The sequence below is a fragment of the Amblyomma maculatum genome, chromosome 10 (genome assembly GCF_055883805.1).
Source record: "Amblyomma maculatum isolate TAMU_Amacu chromosome 10, ASM5588380v1, whole genome shotgun sequence".
Taxonomy (NCBI): Eukaryota; Metazoa; Arthropoda; class Arachnida; order Ixodida; family Ixodidae; genus Amblyomma; species Amblyomma maculatum.
The window spans coordinates 174,379,030-174,397,766 of NC_139353.1; the positions used below are offsets into that span (position 1 = coordinate 174,379,030).

Consider the following 18,737-nt stretch of genomic DNA (forward strand, 5'->3'; position numbering starts at 1 on the left):
CGTTAAGAGTTAGTAGGTGTCCAGGGTAGTTTAGAGGAAAAACGAGAGCTATATGACGTGTTAATGGTATTCAAGAACAAGAACAAGAAGAAAGGATAACCGATGGTTGCTATAGGTAACTACTGAATTCCGAGGGAAGAACAGCGTGGCAGATGTGGCAGAATGTTAGTTAACCGAACTATGTTAAGAAGTTTGCAGGCTTGAACTTGATGTAGGTAGCACAGGAAGGTGTTAATTGGAGAAGTGTGGAGAGGATTTCGCAATACAGTAGACATAGTCCGGCTGATAATGATGATGAGCAATACTGAAGCGTAATTGAAAGCAATTTCAAGTTAATCATCTGGTACGGTTGGAAGAGGAGGAGTGAGAACACTTCGAAAGAATGTGTACGAATAATGTAGGGACATGCAAACGGATTTTGAGAGTAGCCACCTATTTCAGTTTACAACGCGGTCTTTCAAAGGTTTGCCCCTTGCTTTTATTTCCCTCCGTAAGCAATCATTCAAATACCATTATTCTCTAGATGCAAAATAAACGTATTTGCATCTGTTTGTATCTACTAGTATGCATGTCCCTCGCACAATATTTTCACTCATGCCAGCTATAAGTCAATAAATCACGAAAATTTAAATTACCTAAAGCGCATTCTTCCTCATGCCCGACACTGTTTTCAAACTTGGTCGGTATTTAGAAAAAAAGGTAGAAAGCTAACAGCGACTTACGCATTTGTGTATTTTCGTCTTGGTGCTAAATACTCGAGTGTGCGATAGTAAGAACCGTTTGCTTGTTTGATGAAATTTGAGCGCATACACAATGCGCGGTGTGGCCCCCACGAAAACGATGCCCGATATAGGTAAACTGGGCCGCTGTATTTAAGCATCTGAATAGAAATATATGCAGACTTGAGTTAGTACATACAATAGAACTCTTGCCGCATTGAAGTGAGTTGAAAAATTAGGCTCGCATTCATCACCCTTTTTACACGACAATCAAAAATGCTTTTTAAAACGATCTAATTAAATAATTTATGAAAACAGATACTTAAATAATTCTCTATTTTTTGATTAGCTACAAACGCTAGCCAATGTAGTTATACGCAGGTGGAGAGTGCCTCTGCAAAGCCTGGAAAGCTTGAGACAATTGCTTATTTGGAGCTGGTTACTACAGGCGGGACGCCAATTCTCAAGTGAACAGTGCTCCTAGATAAAAAAGATTATTATGATATACTATCGTGACAGCGCAGTGAAAAGATGTTACTTTTATGGCAAGCTCTTCATGTTTCTCAAGGCATCCATGTGACATACGGAAGTGAGACAGACAGTTGCAATATTGGAGGAAATATGATGTAATGTTTGTATGACTATTTTGTAACACGACTTAACTCATCTAGTATGCTTTACAGTTGTTCAGCCTGGCGCATTAAGGTTTAACTTTGGCTTTTAGTCCACAGCTCTTCATAAATATATTTTACCCCAAATGACTTTCTCGCTCTTTATCCAAGTATAAGCACGCATAATTTGCAGTTAATACTTTCATTCCTACCGCATGGCGGTTCTAATTCATTAAGTACCTAGCAAAATTACTGACTGAAATTCTAATTTCACCAGCAAAAATGTGTGAGGTAGAGGGCCATAAACCCATTTTACAGTACTGAGCTACCCTCTCAATAAAAAAAACTTAGTTGAGCAGGGACATTTAAAATATAAGTGTAAGAATTGCCAAAGTTTACAGAAGTTCGACGTTGATACAGTTATCATGAATTACAGTATGCAAAGGCTACTGCAGCCAAGTATGTATTTCTCAGTTGTAAAAACGGGACGCTTTAAGTATTTACCCGACTCATCAAAAAACATACATACGCCAAAGACGCGGAAAAACGAAAACAAAAACAAAAACGGATTTGTCGTTTAGGCGCCCGTAGAGGCGCCTTGATCACAATGAAGCGATGGTAGGGAAAGGAGATATATGGGCGTTTTTTTCGAACGGTGCGAAGGTATATCTGTGGGAGTTTGCCACGGATTCGGTTTATCGCGCTCGGCGCTTATTGAATGTACGATGATTTTATGAGAAGGCGTTTTGGTAATGATTTTCCTTTGGAAGCATACGGGCTGCGTCCCAGTCGAAGGCATGGACAGTGTTCAGATGATGATGCGCTAAAGCTTTCAAACTAGTTTTGCCTGTGACGACGTAATTATGGTGCTTGCTGCTTGAGCATTATCCTGAATTTTCTTGTTTCTCCGATTTAGGAAGCGTCACAATAGCAGCCTAGGAGGCTCCGACGAAAAAAGGCCCATATATAGCTGCCTTCCCGTTCTTCGCTTCATTGTCACCAAGGAACCTGTACGGGCGCTGAAACGTCAATTCCTTTTTGATTGTGTTTTTTACGCATCTTTGGCAAGAGTATATTTTTTGACAAGTCGCTATGAATTTCCTCCGCCGGACGGAATTCCGTCGAACCCTAGACTTCACAATTTACCTGAGGTTGGGTAAAAATACAAGGAGAAATGTTTTTAATTTTTACATTCGCAGCGCATATATTAGGTAATATATTTCTATGTAATAGGATGCCGCATTTATTTCACCACTTGAACAATGAAACCTAGCATTAAATTTATATGTTCGAATCGCAATTTTCTGAATGAGGCGCTATGCCGTAATTTCAGGGGAATAGGAAAAATATTAAATAATCCTACCATATTGGGGTCTTGATATTTGTAGACTTCGTCATCTTTAGAGTACATTCCATCAATATCGACACAGAGCACTTGGGCAGCCAAAAAGAGAAACACTGTAGCAAAGAAAGAATTGCCATTGTACTTCGTCATACAGCGCCAGTATCACTGAAAAAAAAAATAATATTTTTTGGCAGGGTGGAGAGCAAAAACAGATTCCACATTTGTCTACTGTCCTAAAAAGTGATAGCGTATATGCACGGTTGAAATGGTGGTACTAAAAATGTTATTCAATAATTTGCTCTGACTTTTTTTCCACATGCTAACCAAAAGACATTTCACGCACTTAAGAATCAAATAATTTATCGAAGAAAGAAACAGTAGAAGCAGTTTGCCGCCACCACCCCCCCACACACACACAGTGAACGTAAGAATTTCTTGTAGTTGTGTGCGAGGTGAAAAATTGTTTAATATTGGTAAATACTAATAACATTGCAAGCTGTACACCTGGTGCAGATTAATAAAAAGGAAACAGGTAATACATGATGCTGTTTCATTAACAAGTGATAGAAGTATTATTAGAATGTGTATTCGACAAGAATTCATTTGGAGTAAAACAAAAAGACAAAGTATATAATTTAGGAGTAATGATGCCTTCACATCATATACCAGATTCGCAGCGACTTCAAAGTTTTCGCTCACTGTTAACAGAGATACGAATGTATTGGCATGGTGACTGTCAACCTGACATGGTCTGAATCCAATCGGAACAACAATTAGGTGTAGACCTAAACGACGATTGTGAACTAGTAATGAATGTATAAAGAAAAAGTTTTAATTGCTTCAGATAACAATGGTAAATCTCAATTTCTGGGACGTGTCACCAATAAAAAAGACGCTCAAGCTTGGTGTTAAGAGAAGGTAGAATAGGCCTTTAACAACGCCTTTGCATTGCGCGAATTTTCTTTGGGCTTGTTTCTAATAATAATAAATATTCAGAGGCCAAATTGTTTTATTTAAAATTCAGTTGACTTTTTGCAAATAGAAGGACACTCTCAGTATCAATTCTTAGGGATTAATTACGTATAAAGTTAGTGGTATGCAAGTCAATATGTCGTCAGTTCGAATATCTAACGCAACTAGTCTACCACTTAACTACCGGATGGATGCTAAATCGGAAGCGAAATGGTATGACGCCACTCTGAATGCTGCACAAAGAATACATTTTCGTTGTAGTTTGTACAGGGAATTTAATGTTTTTTTTTTGTTTTCCGCCGCATTTGGCCAATCCAAAGTTTTTTTTTTTTTTTTACCAGCTATTTTGTTGTATAAGGTGACGGCCTTCAGGCGCGTAATACGTTTTTCCTCGTACAATTTGAGATGCAACAAACCTTAATCGGGATCCTTGGCGGATGCAGCACAGCCCCTGATTAATGACAAATTGATCACCTTCAACACCTTTAGACGGTTAGAGACACGGCATTAACGGCTGAGGAGGATATAGGAAATAAATCACAGAAATCATTTCGTCGGTATTTTGTTAGAAAGAGCTAAACGCTACCGCCTTCTTGTTGCACTTTAAAATACTAATGCTATGGTTCTGGGTTCTGGATGTATTGAAGGCGAGTGGAACTTGATAAGCAGGACCCTATTAAACGCATAGCGGGCGATAATTGTTATAATTACGCCCGTATGCTGTTGGGCTGCTCTAAAGACGTAGATAGAAATGAAAGACAGCATTCCAAGCTGTAGCCCCATTGCTGTTCATCTATGAACTGCACAGATATGCAGTAGGCCGATGTGCTGTTTCTGCGTCTCTATCCACTAATACCTACCGTGCTGTTCCTGCTGGTAAGGTGGTTTTACTAATGCCTATCTGTTCCTCGCTGGTCACATTTAAAATTCTGAACACAATATAAGTGCCTTAAGTACGAATATGGGTTCGTAAAATTTCTTTGTTGAAAACTTACAGATTTCAAAACTGTAGACGGTAAAATGCAGTACATCTTTAGCCTTGTACTGCATTTTACTGTCTAAAATTTTGAAATCTGCAATTAGCTCATTCAGATCTAACTAAGCCAGATTCTCCCCACTATCGTTAACTAGGTGACCGAATCCGTCACGCTTGTTATTCAAAGCAAAATCAGGTCTAGCCGTTCCCGCTCGAGATCTTCTCGCGAAGTTTATATATCAGAAGGTCTCCTCGGGGTCGCAAATGCTCAGCCTGGTCATACAATCGCCGGAGATGTTGGTTCCTCTGCCTGACAAACCTATCAAATTGGCTAACCGAGACTCGCTAGTGACTGTTGGAGAAGACAACGCCCTCACCCTTCACTGGGGCTACCACTACGAAAAGGCCAGAAGACGCAAGCTGGCGGAGATCTCCACGCTTTGTCTAACGCTTTTACCGGACCCGGCTTACCTCACACGCTTGGGCAACTCGGTGACGAAAGATACGTGTCCTGACCCATCTCTAGTCAAGAACGATAAAGAATCCACATGGGAAAACAGGGAGGAATCTCTTGGCAGCGATCATTACTTTCTTAGCATCACCCTTCTTGCGAAGGCACATAGCAAAAAGTGGGGGAGGCCAAATTGACCAACTGGTACCACCTAAGAACGCAAGCATCCCACCCGTGCTTTTCAATGGCGGCTATGCGGAGTGGGAAAACAGCTCGACAAAATACAACACCAATCCACTACAATTCAGACTACAGAAGAGATCTCTGCAGTGGACAACCACCTCCTTCACTTGTGGGAGCACGCCCGGGTCTAACGAAAAGGTGGAAGAAACAGTAACTAAAGCGCCATCTCAAGCCTCGCACTGCAAAGCTGACTGTGCAGGCCGCAGCGTATGCCGCCCAACTCACAGAATCAAATTGGATGGAACGCTGTAACTGGGCAGTGCGTCGAATGAGCTCGAGGAAGACTTGGCGCCTTTTTCTCAGCCTCATTGATCCCGCTCAGACGAGAGCGGAGATGCAGAGAAAGCTCCGACGAGCTTTGGACTGGTACGATGGTACAACGGCTTAAGCAGCGGACACCCTGTGCGATGAATACCTCTGTCGTATGGAAACCCCAATTGACCCCCAGTACGAGTACGCGGGAAAGTCTAACCTCAAAATTGACGCCTCCGTCAAGCTGCATGACTAGAACGCAGCGCCAGCTAAAATGAGGTGAGATACTTCTCCTGGTCGAGATCGAATAATAGTCAAACTGTTATCGAAACTTCCAACTCGGCATGCTTACATCTATTGGAGTGCATTAATAAGATCGGAGACGGGTGTTGACTTCCCCAAGACTGGAAGACCGTTTTGGTCACATTCATTTTGAAACCAGGAAGGTGGTGAAAACCGAAAACCTGAGGCCCATATAACTCGCATCGTGTGGCGGCAAACTTAAGGAGACGACATAAGGGATCGCCTATCTACATGCATGGAGTCCGAAAGCATCTTTGCCGACACCTTGTTTGGGTTCCGCCCGCATATGTCGGCACAGGATGTCCTACTACAATTAGACCGAGACATTCTCAGACTCACTATCATGCGCCAAAAGGACAAGGACATCCTTGCCCTCGACCTGAGTGTGTGTGTGTGTGTGGGGGGGGGGTGATAATGTCAAACATGGCAGCATCCTGTCTAACGTTAGTTGAACTATCTGTGGGCACGCCTTCGCCTACATTCAGGATTTTCTCTCGAAGCGTCAAGCCCTCCTCAGGATCGAGGACGAGGAGCACGGACCTTACAACATGGGAACATGGGGTACACCCAAAGGGGCGGCTGTGTCACCATTCTTTAATATAGCAATAATGACGCGTCCACACCAATTGGCCCGGATAGAAGGCATTCGTCACGAGTTATACGAGGAGTAAACAACAATTTGGACGAGCGAGGGAGCATTGGAAAAATGGAAGACTGCTTTCAGAGGGCCGCCACAACGGTTGATGGTTAAGCCGCTGGCTGGGGACTCTAATGCGCTCCCGCGAAATCTGAAATTTTACACATCAGATAACGCCCAAATGATAACACGAGTCTACACATCTGGCTGACGGCAGTCCCCATCAAAGAGGTTGACGAGCTCCGGACCTTGGGCTTATTCTTTCACAATAACCTAAGACCTGAGTCTACCCTCTTCAAACTCAAGCGAGTAGGGGAACAGGTTGGAGATGTGATCCACCGCGTTTCAAACAAGAACGGTGCGTTACGTGGCAGGGACAGGTTTAGGCTCGCCCATGCCTTCGTGACCAGCAGGATCCTATACTCCGTGCCGTACCTACGCACCACGAAACAACATGAAGAACACACTGATGCCATAATTAGGAAGGTCAGAAAGCCAGCATTAAATCTCCCGGTTGCCACTTCTAACTCGAGTTTGTCAGCACTGGGGGGGCAAAACTCCTAAGTTAAACTACGGAAGGCTCATATCGTCAACCAATCAATACACGCGATTCTCGCAGACGGCAGCCGGGCTCCGCCTGCTAGAACGCTTATAAATTCAACACGAATGCACATCAGAGGAGACATTTCGGATCCTGGTGGTGCGTCATCACAAGCTCTGGGTCCAGCCACTCCCACGAAACATGATTAATCAAACACATGACGGTAGATAAGCATCACGGGCTCGAGCACTCGAACATCAACACGGGACAGACACAGGGGTCAACTACGTCGACGTGGCAGAGCCGTCGCCCTGCGGATTCTATACGGAAGCTGTAGTTCACCAGGACATCCGCGTGAACGGGCTCTGCTAGTGAGCCAAATTCTGTGCAGGCAGAGGCGTTCGTCATTGCGTTGGCCGCCGCGGACCCAAAATCGAAAGCAGTAATAATAAACTCACGACAAGCCTTCTTAGACAGGCTGTGAGGGATCGATTCCGTCTCCGAAATGAATCACTTGGACTCCGGGTCAACAGGGTCTGCGAGGTAACGAAGCCGCCGACCCGACTGCCCGAGCGCTTACTTGCCGGGCTTCTCACAGAGATTCCTCCTGTTTTGAGGCTAGGCAACCGCTCCTACGCTTTCGCGAAATTTAATTGACTATTGCGAACAACTTCAGCTTTACCCAGCTCCTGCGAAGGGGTTGAGTAGGGAAGACGAACGAACCCTGAGGCGCCTGTAGATCAACAATTTGTTCTGTCCTGCTATAGCAAAAAATTTCCATTCCAAGATAAATGGGCGGTTTCCACACTGTGGGGAGACCTTCGATGTCTACCTTATGGTGTGGGCATGTCAAAAGAATCCTACCCTTTCCCCTACCCCTTTCCCCATCACAAAGAACCGGGAGGCAGCCCTGCTCAGCTGCTCATCGCTTGAGTCCCAACGGGATCTGGCGAAACGGGCAAGGGCGGCGGCTTTGTCCAGAAGGGTCCTGGACTAAAGACTCCACTCATGTAAAGGTTCCTTTTTGGGCCTGCGCACTGTCATTTTCTAATTAATCGTTTTTCACCACCCCCACCAGTTCGCTATGGTAAGCAATTTACAGCGCGGTAGACTTATTACTTGAACGTGACAATTTGCCTTTTATTTTTCGTAACTATACCTTGAAAAAATATACATAACTTTTTACCCTCGCTTTTTTATTTGAGGTTGCTGCTAAACCAATTTTCTTCTCGGCAAACGTGGTCCAAATGTTGGTTGTACTAGGTCAATTTTAACTTCCTGAAACGCTTGAAAATTTTCACATGAATGGCGTCGTTCAAAGTTTTAAAAACGTTGTCTATCCCAGTGGAGCATTGAGTGTTTCGCAAATAAAGAAAATGCGTTGTTTTGTTTATAGGTGTTACTTGTTTATTACACTCGGGGTTCGAGAACATTACAGAAAGGAGAGGGGCACATTCAAGTAGTATGATAGAAACAATTAAGAGAAAATTAGAGGCAAATCTTTGTCATAAGGGTAAAGGCAATTGCGCTTTTAGTCTGCATTTACACTTTCTGAATTGTTCTAATATAATTAATTTTATTAGTTTTTTTGCAACTGAACAAAGTGCATAAATACCTTTTTTGGAGACCTGCATTAGATTTGTAAATTTATTATAGGAAATGCAAGACTCCGCATCTGTCGCAAGTTATCGGTTAATGCATGAACTACGCTGTAAGGGAAGGGACACCGCCTCAAAATACCGAGCTATTCTTCCCACTATCTTCCGAATGTTTCCTGCAATACCCGAGCCGAAATTGCTGCTCGGCGAGGACTTTTGAATAAACGGCTGTATACGCACTTGCGCATTATACAGATAAAACTGAATATCAATACGATTAAATGTACAGCAAGAACGAGGACGTTACATCAAAGTTGTAAAAATACCAGAGAATGATGTTATAAGGTACGGGGAAAGAAATACGAAATAATTGCAGAATGTTTAAATACAGTTTATTTTCAAATAACAAAACAAAACTACAGGACAAATGACCTTTAACACAGTTATGGAAATTGTTGGGAACCGAAGAGCACCCTCGCCGCCACGCAGGAAGAGGGGGGGGGGGGGGGGGGCAGAGGGGGGGTATAAGCAATGGCGAACGGGGGAGCGCACGCAGCAATCAGATAACACGGGCGGTCGGCGCCACGCAGGAAGGGGGGCCTGAGCTAGGGGGCTGAAAGGGGGCAGGAGCGGGCTACGAGGCCGACGCCGACTCGAAACCTAGGAACGGGCGTCAAAGAGCTGCGCTCTAAAATGTGCACGAAGGCGGCTGGCGCCGCTGCCTAATGTTATGCGGTGCTGTTCAAATGCCCGCGCGATCATAGACGCATCTTTTTCTTTGTTTTTTTTTGTATGCGTTTTCTTTCTGTCACGCCACTCCGCGCTATCGAATACTATCTGTATTGCTGCCCTGAGCAGGTCCGCGGACGCACGCTGCCTCACGCTTTCGCACTGTCGACCACGCACGCAGAATATCCCGCTCTTTCATTGCTCTTCCACCCACTGTTTGGCGTCTCGATCGCATTTGTTACACTGCTAGCATAGTTTAGTCTCGCTATATTTAATTACGACCTCTGCATATAAACATTTCAACCGGTAGGAAACATATAAAATAATGGCAGCGTTTGGGCGAGTTGGTTAGACATGTTAAAACTGGAAAGCGCATAAAAAATACACGGACAACAGCAAGAGACAGACACACGAGCGCTTACTTCCAACTGATTTTAATTTCATGCGAGAAGCAGAATATATGTACACTTGAGATCACATGCGCATGCGAAGAAAAAAACTCAAACAGGAAAAAATGTTATCTGGCTGCACATGTAAAAGATGAAAGATATGCAATCTCTTCCTCAGACAGCAAAATCGACGCACCACTTACACAATCATCGCCAGTTCGTGCTATCTCACTTGCCTCAACAATTTCACGCGTTGTTTTACACTTGCGTTTATAAAGAACTTCACATTAATGAAAGAGAGGACGACAATTCTTCTTGCTTTTGCACTTGAGGCAATGAATGCTCAAATGCCCACCTTTTCTGTTGTCCACAGCGTAATTATGTTCACCTAATCTCTCATTTAGACATCTACCAGTTTGGCCTAGGTAATATTTACCGCAAGTCAATGGCACCTTGTACACTACCCCTTCTGTGCATTTTACAAATGGCTTTTGGTGCTTGATCATGCAACCTGACTTCATCCTGTTTTATGACGTGCTCTGCTTACTTAGCGCACTCCGCTTACTTGGGGCAGAGAACAAAACATTTACATTCACTCGGTTACCAATTTTTCTTAGGTTGTGTGACAACCTGTGCTTATAGGGGATGACTGCAAACTTTATTTTATCTTTTGTCTTATCCGGCTCATGCTGTGAGTTAGCTTTCCTTTTGTTTGTTTTAACAAGTCCTTCTGCAACAGACACCAGCCTGTGCAATGGGTAGCCAGCATCTTGCAACTTTCTTGACTGTAAAAAGATGCTTTCTTCAACAGAATGTGGCCATGACTTTTTCAAACAATTTATGAAACCTAAACGAGCTATGTTACGTTTAATGAGTTTAGAGTGCGCGGAGCTGAAAGGTAAAGGCACTTTTCCATCCCTGGGATGATAAATCCAGCAAGTATGATCTTCAAAAAACGTTAACATGATATCAAGAAAGCGTATGCTATTGTTATCAGGGAGCTCATGTGTGACGACAAGTGGAGATAAACAGTTCGAAAAACAATCTAAAACACTTCCAACGGCCTCATCGAGGGTGATTACAGATGTGTCTAAAGAAATTAAAAATTCGTCAACATAACGAAATACATTTAACACCCCTGCGTCTTTCAGGCAAGCAAAGAGCCTTCTGTCACATTCAGGTAAAAACAGGTCACTTAAAATGGGAGCCACACTGGACCCTATACATATTCCTTGCTTCTGTAAAAACAGGTTGAATTGTGAAATTGTTGAGGCAAGTGAGACAGCACGAACTGGCGAAGATTGTGTAAGTGGTGCGTCGATTTTGCTGTCCGAGAAAGAGATTGCATATCTTTCATCTTTTACATGTGCAACCAGGTAATATTTTTTCTTGTTTGAGTTTTTTTCTTCGCATGCGCATGTGATCTCAAGTGTACATATATTCTGCTTCTCGCATGAAATTAAAATCAGTTGGAAGTAAGCGCTCGTGTGTCTGTCTCTTGCTGTTATCCGTGTATTTGTTATGCGCTTTACACTTTTAACATTTAAATAAAACGCTTGTAACAAATGTATAACATGGTAACGGTTCCGCTCATCAAAATCTATGTGCAGTTTCTAAAGATTTGTGCGGACACGATGTACGAGCGTGTGCGCGCGATGCTGCCCGGTGCCGAATGTTCTTCGTCATTTCATGACCGCTGAAGAATTACCGATAACCGATAATGGGCTGTTTGATAGGCGTATTTTGAGTCTCTTATGCAACTCATCATGTTTTATTTATCGACGTCGAAGCGTTAAGATGCTCGTGTCACGGAAAATCTTGCCATGTCCGACGTCCGTCGAAAACAATGATTTGTGATTATTAATGTTGCGACCAAATAATGGATGATCCCTTATTTTTTTGCTTTTCTGCGATGCGAAATTTTGTATTTTACACCAATTTATTTTGTACTGGTTTAAGCCCGTATTGATTCTCGTGGTGGGTGGTGGGCAAAGTAATTCTAACTTTTTTCTTTTGCAAGCTACCTTTAGTTATTAGAGCAGGTTTGTGCAGTGTCTGAACATATTTCTAAGAAGTAATGTGGTGCAATTGCCGATGTTTGGTGATTTTCACTACAACTTCATTAGTTTTCACACGCTCTCCAGAACGATCAGCTTAAGTCGTGCTTAAAGCTTTCCCGCGCCGCTAATTGGTGTAATCGGCATCCAATACAAGCAAATCTTTGAATAGTGAGTGCTGAACGGCTCCTAGTCAACCTGGCATGCGGTCGAACGTCGGCTGCCAGCTTTCCGAACAACTGTTGCCAAAAAGGGCGGCGTTCAGTTCCGGTCATGAGATCAGGACATGGATGGTGGCTGACTTCTGACCAACCTAGTATGGGGGTGACCATGTGCTGCCCAATGGTAGAGAAACCATAGCTGAATTGGTCGGAATTTAGTTGGCTGCCCGAGCTTGGGCCTTAGTCGACGGCCGCCTTACGCCAAACCTGGGACATGCCCAACCATGGGCCGTCATTCGGCCGAGAACACGATTCCGGCCAGCAGCCGACAGTCAACCAATGCTGTCTATGTAAAAGCGCCGTTTTGCTTTCGATCTTAAGAAGCCCAAAAATTCAGGGGCACTTTGGACCACTGAAGTGCGATGAGGCGAAAGTCACTATAGCGCCCCGCCGGGCTGGCGCAGCGGTTACGGCGCTCGACTACTGTGCCCAAGGAAGCGGGATCGAATCCCGGCCTTGGCGGCTGCGTTTCGATTGCGGCGAAACGGAGTGGCGTCCGTGTGCTGTGCGATGTCAGTGCACGTTAAATAACCCCAGGTGGTCGCAATTTTCGGAGTCCTCCACTACGGCGTCTCTCATAGCCTGAATCGCTTTGGGACGTTAAAACCCACAAACCAACCAAATCCATTATTGCGCGGTGGATCTTAGCCCTCCCCTACGACACATCTATCTCCCTCTCTTATTTCACTCCCACCTTCCCCCCTTCCTTTATGGTGTGGTACATGTGTCCCGGAGAATTTTAACAGATACTGCGCTTTTTCTAACCTGTAAATCAATTTTTAACGCCGCTGATGCCTTCTGTACTTCGTCCTCTCAGTCTGCTTCTTTTTGGTGTGTAGTGCGGCGTTCGAGGAAGCGCGAAATTCAAGGCACCGCACGGACGCCCGGTGGGGTCAGCTTCGTATAGACCAACACCCTGTTTACAAACAAAGGGGGCGCTCGCAGCTCCGCAGCCGACTGGGGGTTAAAAGTAGGGTTTATGCCCATAGGAATGCATGGAACCGAGATTCCAAAGCAGTTTTCTCATTTCCCGACGCACCTATGATATCGTTATTCGGTGCAGAATAGCCATGAATATCGTAGAATCTCATTACTGAGTCGAAGTATCTTTAAAACACCGCGAAACGTATGAGGATGCGAGTTTGGAGGGCGGCCCCTAGAAACACATGTAAACACAACTTACCGCAACATTTATCTCATTTCACAGAGCATCAGAAGTGGTGGCCGTTTCATGAACATTGGCCAGCACTTTGGAGAAGTATGTCACAAAGTATCGTGCGTCCTTGCGGAAGCAGTCTGCTTTGAAAACTCCCTGAATAATGTGGTTGTGAATCCGGACACCCCCAAAAGGCTCACTGCAAGCTGGGTGTCGAGAATCGCGCAGTTGTGTTTACAGTCTTATATGCTGCAGCAGGGGGTAAATTAGGTTTTATACTAGCGCTCAAGTGATACATCCTAGATAGAATTACATTTCAAGAGTTGTTGTCAAATGCCATACGACAATATGGACCCAACGACAATCACGCATTGCAGCAGACGATGAGCAGCTGGCGATGTACCCTCCACGGCCCGCGGCCGCCTCCATCTCCGCAGCGTCTGCAAGCGACGGCGCCGGTGGTGCTTGGTCGTCTGCAACTGTGCGCGGTCAGTTTATCGCGCTGTGAACCAACGTTACTTGCTGTGAATAGTCCCGCACATACATCGTTAGGCTAGCAGTACTTGCAAGGGAATGTAGTATGGGCAGCAGCAACGTCGGACTATGCGTGAAAAGCTTGTCGGAATCGGATAAACAGGGCTACAATGAAAAGCTGTACGTTGATTGCGTTGTTCACCCGGGCCAATTTGCAATGCCTGAAGCACATTGAGAAGTCCCCCGGAGTGACGCGGAAGCTTTGCTGTGATTTCTGTCCAGGCATACAAGTCCCTGGAGGCATACAATTATATTGAATCAAGTGGGTGCACGCAAGGGGCATATATGCTACTTGACTATTTTTTCGTTTATTTTCTTCTCCCATGTGGTATCGCTATGGTTCTAATATATCGTTCTGCGCTTTTGTTTCGCGCGGTTTTCCCGTCATTCTGCTTTTGTTTCTTTCCGTCCAGCGCAGACAACGCAGCGCGTGTACGGACGTAAAGCTGTCAAAATGTTCCTTTACGACTTGCTCACCACATGCATGTATCGTGACACAACTACATATGCATTCATTTTAATACTTACCGCCTCTACATAGCCACGATCGATTTTTTCAGAACGGATTGACGTTTTGCCCGTTATTTTGCGTTGGATTCCTCTCCATTTGCAAAATGAACCATGTCTCGACGGCCTCAATTGCTGCCTTACACGGCTCAGCAACGTCGTTAGCCCATGGAAGACTTATTTTATTTCCGCTATCCAACATGATGTCAAGGCGTAGTACAAGACGTTCAGCAAAAAAAAAAGAAAAAAAAAAGCCGTTCGGGGCTCCTAGACTTGGGGGTGCGCCCAGAAACGCGCCGCACATATTTATCAAAAAATATCATTTAAAAAATCAGAAGCGAAATGTTGCTGCATACGTATATTGATGGTCGTAAAATAATACACCACCTCTTAACAAACGACTGGCTATGTAGGCGCAAAAGTCAGCTTCTTCGCCGACCATTCTTTACATATATTGTATGGACCGCGCTACCGCAGTGTGTTTCTAACTGAGATTCTAGACAAAGAGGGGTTTTAAAAGTAAATTACCTCCGCAATGATGCAGCATACTTTGTCACACACTTCTTCAAAGCGCTGGTCAACGTTTGACAACTGGCCACCACTTCTGGTGCTCAGAGAAATGAGTAAAATGTTGCGGTAAGTTGTGTTTGCATGTATTTCTATGAGTCGCCCTCCCAACTCGCACCCGCATACGTTTCGCGGTGTTTTAAAAATACATCGCCTTGGTGATGTGATTTCCTACTTTTGCGTTCTGCTCTAGGATGTTCATGGTTGCTCTGTATCGGATAATGAGATCATAGGTGCGTTGTGAAATTAGAACATTGCCTTGAAATATTTCGGGTCCATGTATTCTTATGGGCGCTAAGCCTAGTTCAATTCAATTCATTCAATTTTTTTTTTCATAGCAGTTGCAAAGCAACTCTGAATGACCCCCAACCGGCCCGGCCGCCGCATCGGAAGCGCCACCGGAAGCGCCACCGCATCGCGCTTAGGTCCCATATTGGTGTTGGTCTATATGCATTAATCGCCTGATGAAGTGACGACCTGTCGTGACGGTGGTACATCGCGCACCTCTTGTTGATCACAGCGAGCATTTCATTCAAGGGATCAAAATTCACCGGCATTCTATAATTCGTTCACAGGGAAGGGAAGGCGCAGTATCTATCACATGCTTAAGCGGTCGCTGCCTGGCACAGCCTGACAGACAACAGCCAGGGTCAGGAACCACTTCCATGCTTGTAATGCACCTTGGTTCGCCCAATAAATGTTTTACCACCATCATCACTCGCCGAATCCCGCAATCATCATCAGGGTAGGCAAGAGGAATTATGAAGGGTGCTTCACCAACCGGGGCATGGAGTAACAAAATATCTCGACGCATAGGCTCCCATTGAGAGCGCTACACGAAATAGCAAACATTTTATGGATGGGCTGTACTTTGTTTCTTGCACAATACAACACCTGCAATGCATAGATATGTTTCGAAATCTAGAACGTAATTTATTTCCTCCTCCGGAGGCTGGTGGAGCTGGCCTTCAGCACGTGTTTGTTTATCAGCTTGTTTAAAGGTTTTCCCTCTCCCATTTGCATTTAATAGACGATTAGGTGCCCATTTGCCTAATTTGTATGTGCCCACTAGTCTTAAGAGTGAGGCTCCTCCTAACATATTCCATTTCCTCACCGTACAATGTTCCTTGGAATAGCCTGAAGGCGTCGGCTTCAGAAAACGGGCCCGCGAGCTATGGTCTCACCGACGAGAGACAAATCCAGTCTATTTTAAAAACACCAGTTTATTCCGCATAAACGAAAAAGCATTCAATAAAAAACAACAACACTAGACGCTACTGCACTGGAAACATGTAGTTCAGGCGGGCGACAATAGAACTCCAAAGATATGGCAGAAAGACGGTCAGGGCTTTACCGCTGCGAGACAAAACACTGCGGAGCGAATAAGGCGAGCAATAGGTCCAAAACGCCCTTACGCACGCTGGCCGCCCCACGCTTGTCTCCCGCCGGACAAAAAAGCCACAAGCCTTGCTTTTGACGCGCTTATCTATCTTCCTTTCCCCTCCGATAAAATTCCACCCCCTCGATTGCCATCTCCATAATGCTCACTCGCGCTGCCCGGGCAAATACCAATCAAAACAGAAAAATAGCGCGCGCGGTTTGGAGCAATAAAAGTGGTCACAGGGCTCCGCAACCTATACACTCTATCCAGAAGACAGGTGAATAAACTTTTTAATAAGACATTATTTCCTATACCGATGTATTGGCAGCTTTACCTCTCCTTTCTAGACAATAATGTATTAAAGCGGGTTCAACAGATGTGTATACAATCAGCCGCAAATTCTTGCTTCTTTAAACTTCACACGTCAGCCTTACCAGTAAAAACGTGGCTTCGTGCAAAAGGGATTATTGTGCCATGGGCAGTGGACTGTCGCGTGTATCAGAGCCAGAAACTTTAGGTCACTGCTTTGTGTATTTCCGTGATGCAGTGTTTTTTGGGGACATTCTTCAATGGACTCTATAAAAGGACATTGATATTACGGCCTATAATATAAACATTTTTGCCTTCAATGGAAGCTTCTGAGTTGCCATGTGACTTTTAGTGCTCATGGGACTTTTAAGCCTTTGGAAGAGAAGCATGAAAGATCGCCACGCAGAGCCATAACGTTCATCGAAGTCTCTGTTTAGAGAACAGTGTGCTGCAGTACAGGGGGTATATGCCGCTCAGGATCGACCTGCTGCCTGGTTACCTTTACTAGATGCATGAATATGTCTCCCGGAATTTTGATGTGTGGCCAAAGTGAGAGCTCGATGCTGGTGTAACTGATTAGGACAGATTGCAGGATGTTACCTGGTTAAAGTGGCTCGAAGTACTTTCATGCAAGAAAAAAAAAAATCCGGGCGCGGCGTACTTTGTAAAGCGCCGGGCTGGAAATCCAAGGGGTGGAGGTTCGATTCCTGGTTGAGGCAAGGTTTATTAATTTTCTTTTAACGCATGCTCTCGAAACCGTTACACCTCAGCTGATAACCTTCTGCTGCCAAAATTGTATCGACAACGATTAGGTATTAAATTCTTTCCCCTTAAAACATTTTGTCAGCACTTTTTAGATTCTTACGCGCGTTAATGCGAAACTAGATGTGCTTGCGTTCGGTTGTTTGGCGGACTTTTTCTGCGTTAGTTGATGACTACGTTCCCGACTGTGGCTTCGCCCTAACTCTCGTTCAACTATGTTATGCGGTTTAATCAACAAGTGCCATTTTAAGATAGCTGTGCATTGCTTACAAGCGCCTTTACTCAACTAACGCCGAAGCATCGCGGCAGTTTTTTTTTTTTTTTCAAACCTCTTATATTTAGCCCTATTCATCAGCTTGCAGCAATCGTTTCGGCAGAGCTATCCTCTCAGCCCACGTTTCTTTTGTATTTACTTTTACACTTTTTGCATGAAAATAATGAAAAAACGACCCTATTATTGGGTTTACGTTACAGGCAGCCGAAGTGTAGCTAATATGCGTATACAGATGAGATTGTGCAATTGTAGCTGTGAAATGTACAGTTGAAACCGTGAATTTTGCGCGTGAGTTCTCTCATGTTATAGGTATAGCGGACTAAGCTGTACTAAGTGCATTGGGCTCTGATATGGACCGTCTTCATTCAAGTTGATCGTTTTCCAAATGTGACCAGGGCCAAGGCCCTACCATGTACTACTTACGCATCGCGCTGGATGCTTACTCGCAAACACACACACACACACACACACGAATGCACGCACACACACGCATATATATATATATATATATATATATATATTTACTGGTAAGGGCAGACGTACGACATACCGGGAAAGAATAGAAAAAGGGAAAGGCGGCAACTTATCGATTGTCGTCAGAGCTACTGCATGTAATGATTTTTTTTTTCATCAGCAAGTACTCAATTGTTCGCGTATAAACGTGCAAAAGAGTCATAGGGCGTTGGCCCTTTTCATGAGAGCTCCGGGATGGGAAGGGTAAGCACGACTAAGCGGTTCCGAGAGGTTAAAAGGGGAGGTCTGGGGTCGGACAGCTTTCTACGACTGATATTCAACCGATTTTTTTTTCCGTGACGTCCTTAGCACTTGATGCCAGTGTTGTCTCCGCTGAATAAGCAGCCTGTGGAATTTGTGTGTGAAGGCTGCCGCATGTGTTAAATTTTCAGCGCATTCCTCTATGGAACATTTGCACGGTGTAAATCGCATGAAACTTTCTGCAGATAACAATGCTGCAGATAACCAGCGCATGCGTCGATAGTCCCTCTTTCCTTCTTCCCCTGCTTTCTTTTCTTCTCTATATATTTCCGAGCCGGAAATAAAGCGTCGTCTTTTCGCTCTGCGAATCTGCCTGGTGTTCATCGCGTAGCTGCCGGCCTTTGGCCGGTAGATCGCAACAAAACTGAATTGCGATGTATTTGACAATATTTTCACAAAACCCTTGTACAAGGCCTTATACAGTGGACG

General features: G+C 44.5%; 1 protein-coding gene and 1 pseudogene across 4 annotated transcripts in view; one reads left to right on the forward strand and one right to left on the reverse strand.

The window, feature by feature from the left end:
* The window catches only part of LOC146177965 (uncharacterized), a 122,271-nt gene that overhangs the window by 83,199 nt on the left and 20,335 nt on the right, over window positions 1–18,737 (reverse strand). For all 4 annotated transcript variants that reach the window (XR_014701120.1, XM_084580680.1, XM_084580682.1 and 1 more), the window contains exons 4-5: window positions 2,694–2,788; window positions 723–880 (exon numbers count right to left, since the gene is read on the reverse strand). Coding sequence is in view for 3 of the 4 variants with exons in the window: in XM_084580680.1 (XP_084436806.1) it covers window positions 723–880; window positions 2,694–2,788 (253 nt within the window). In the remaining variant the exon portion in view is untranslated. The remainder of the gene's footprint in view (window positions 1–722; window positions 881–2,693; window positions 2,789–18,737) is intronic.
* LOC146177966 (uncharacterized) lies at window positions 6,159–8,047 on the forward strand (annotated as a pseudogene).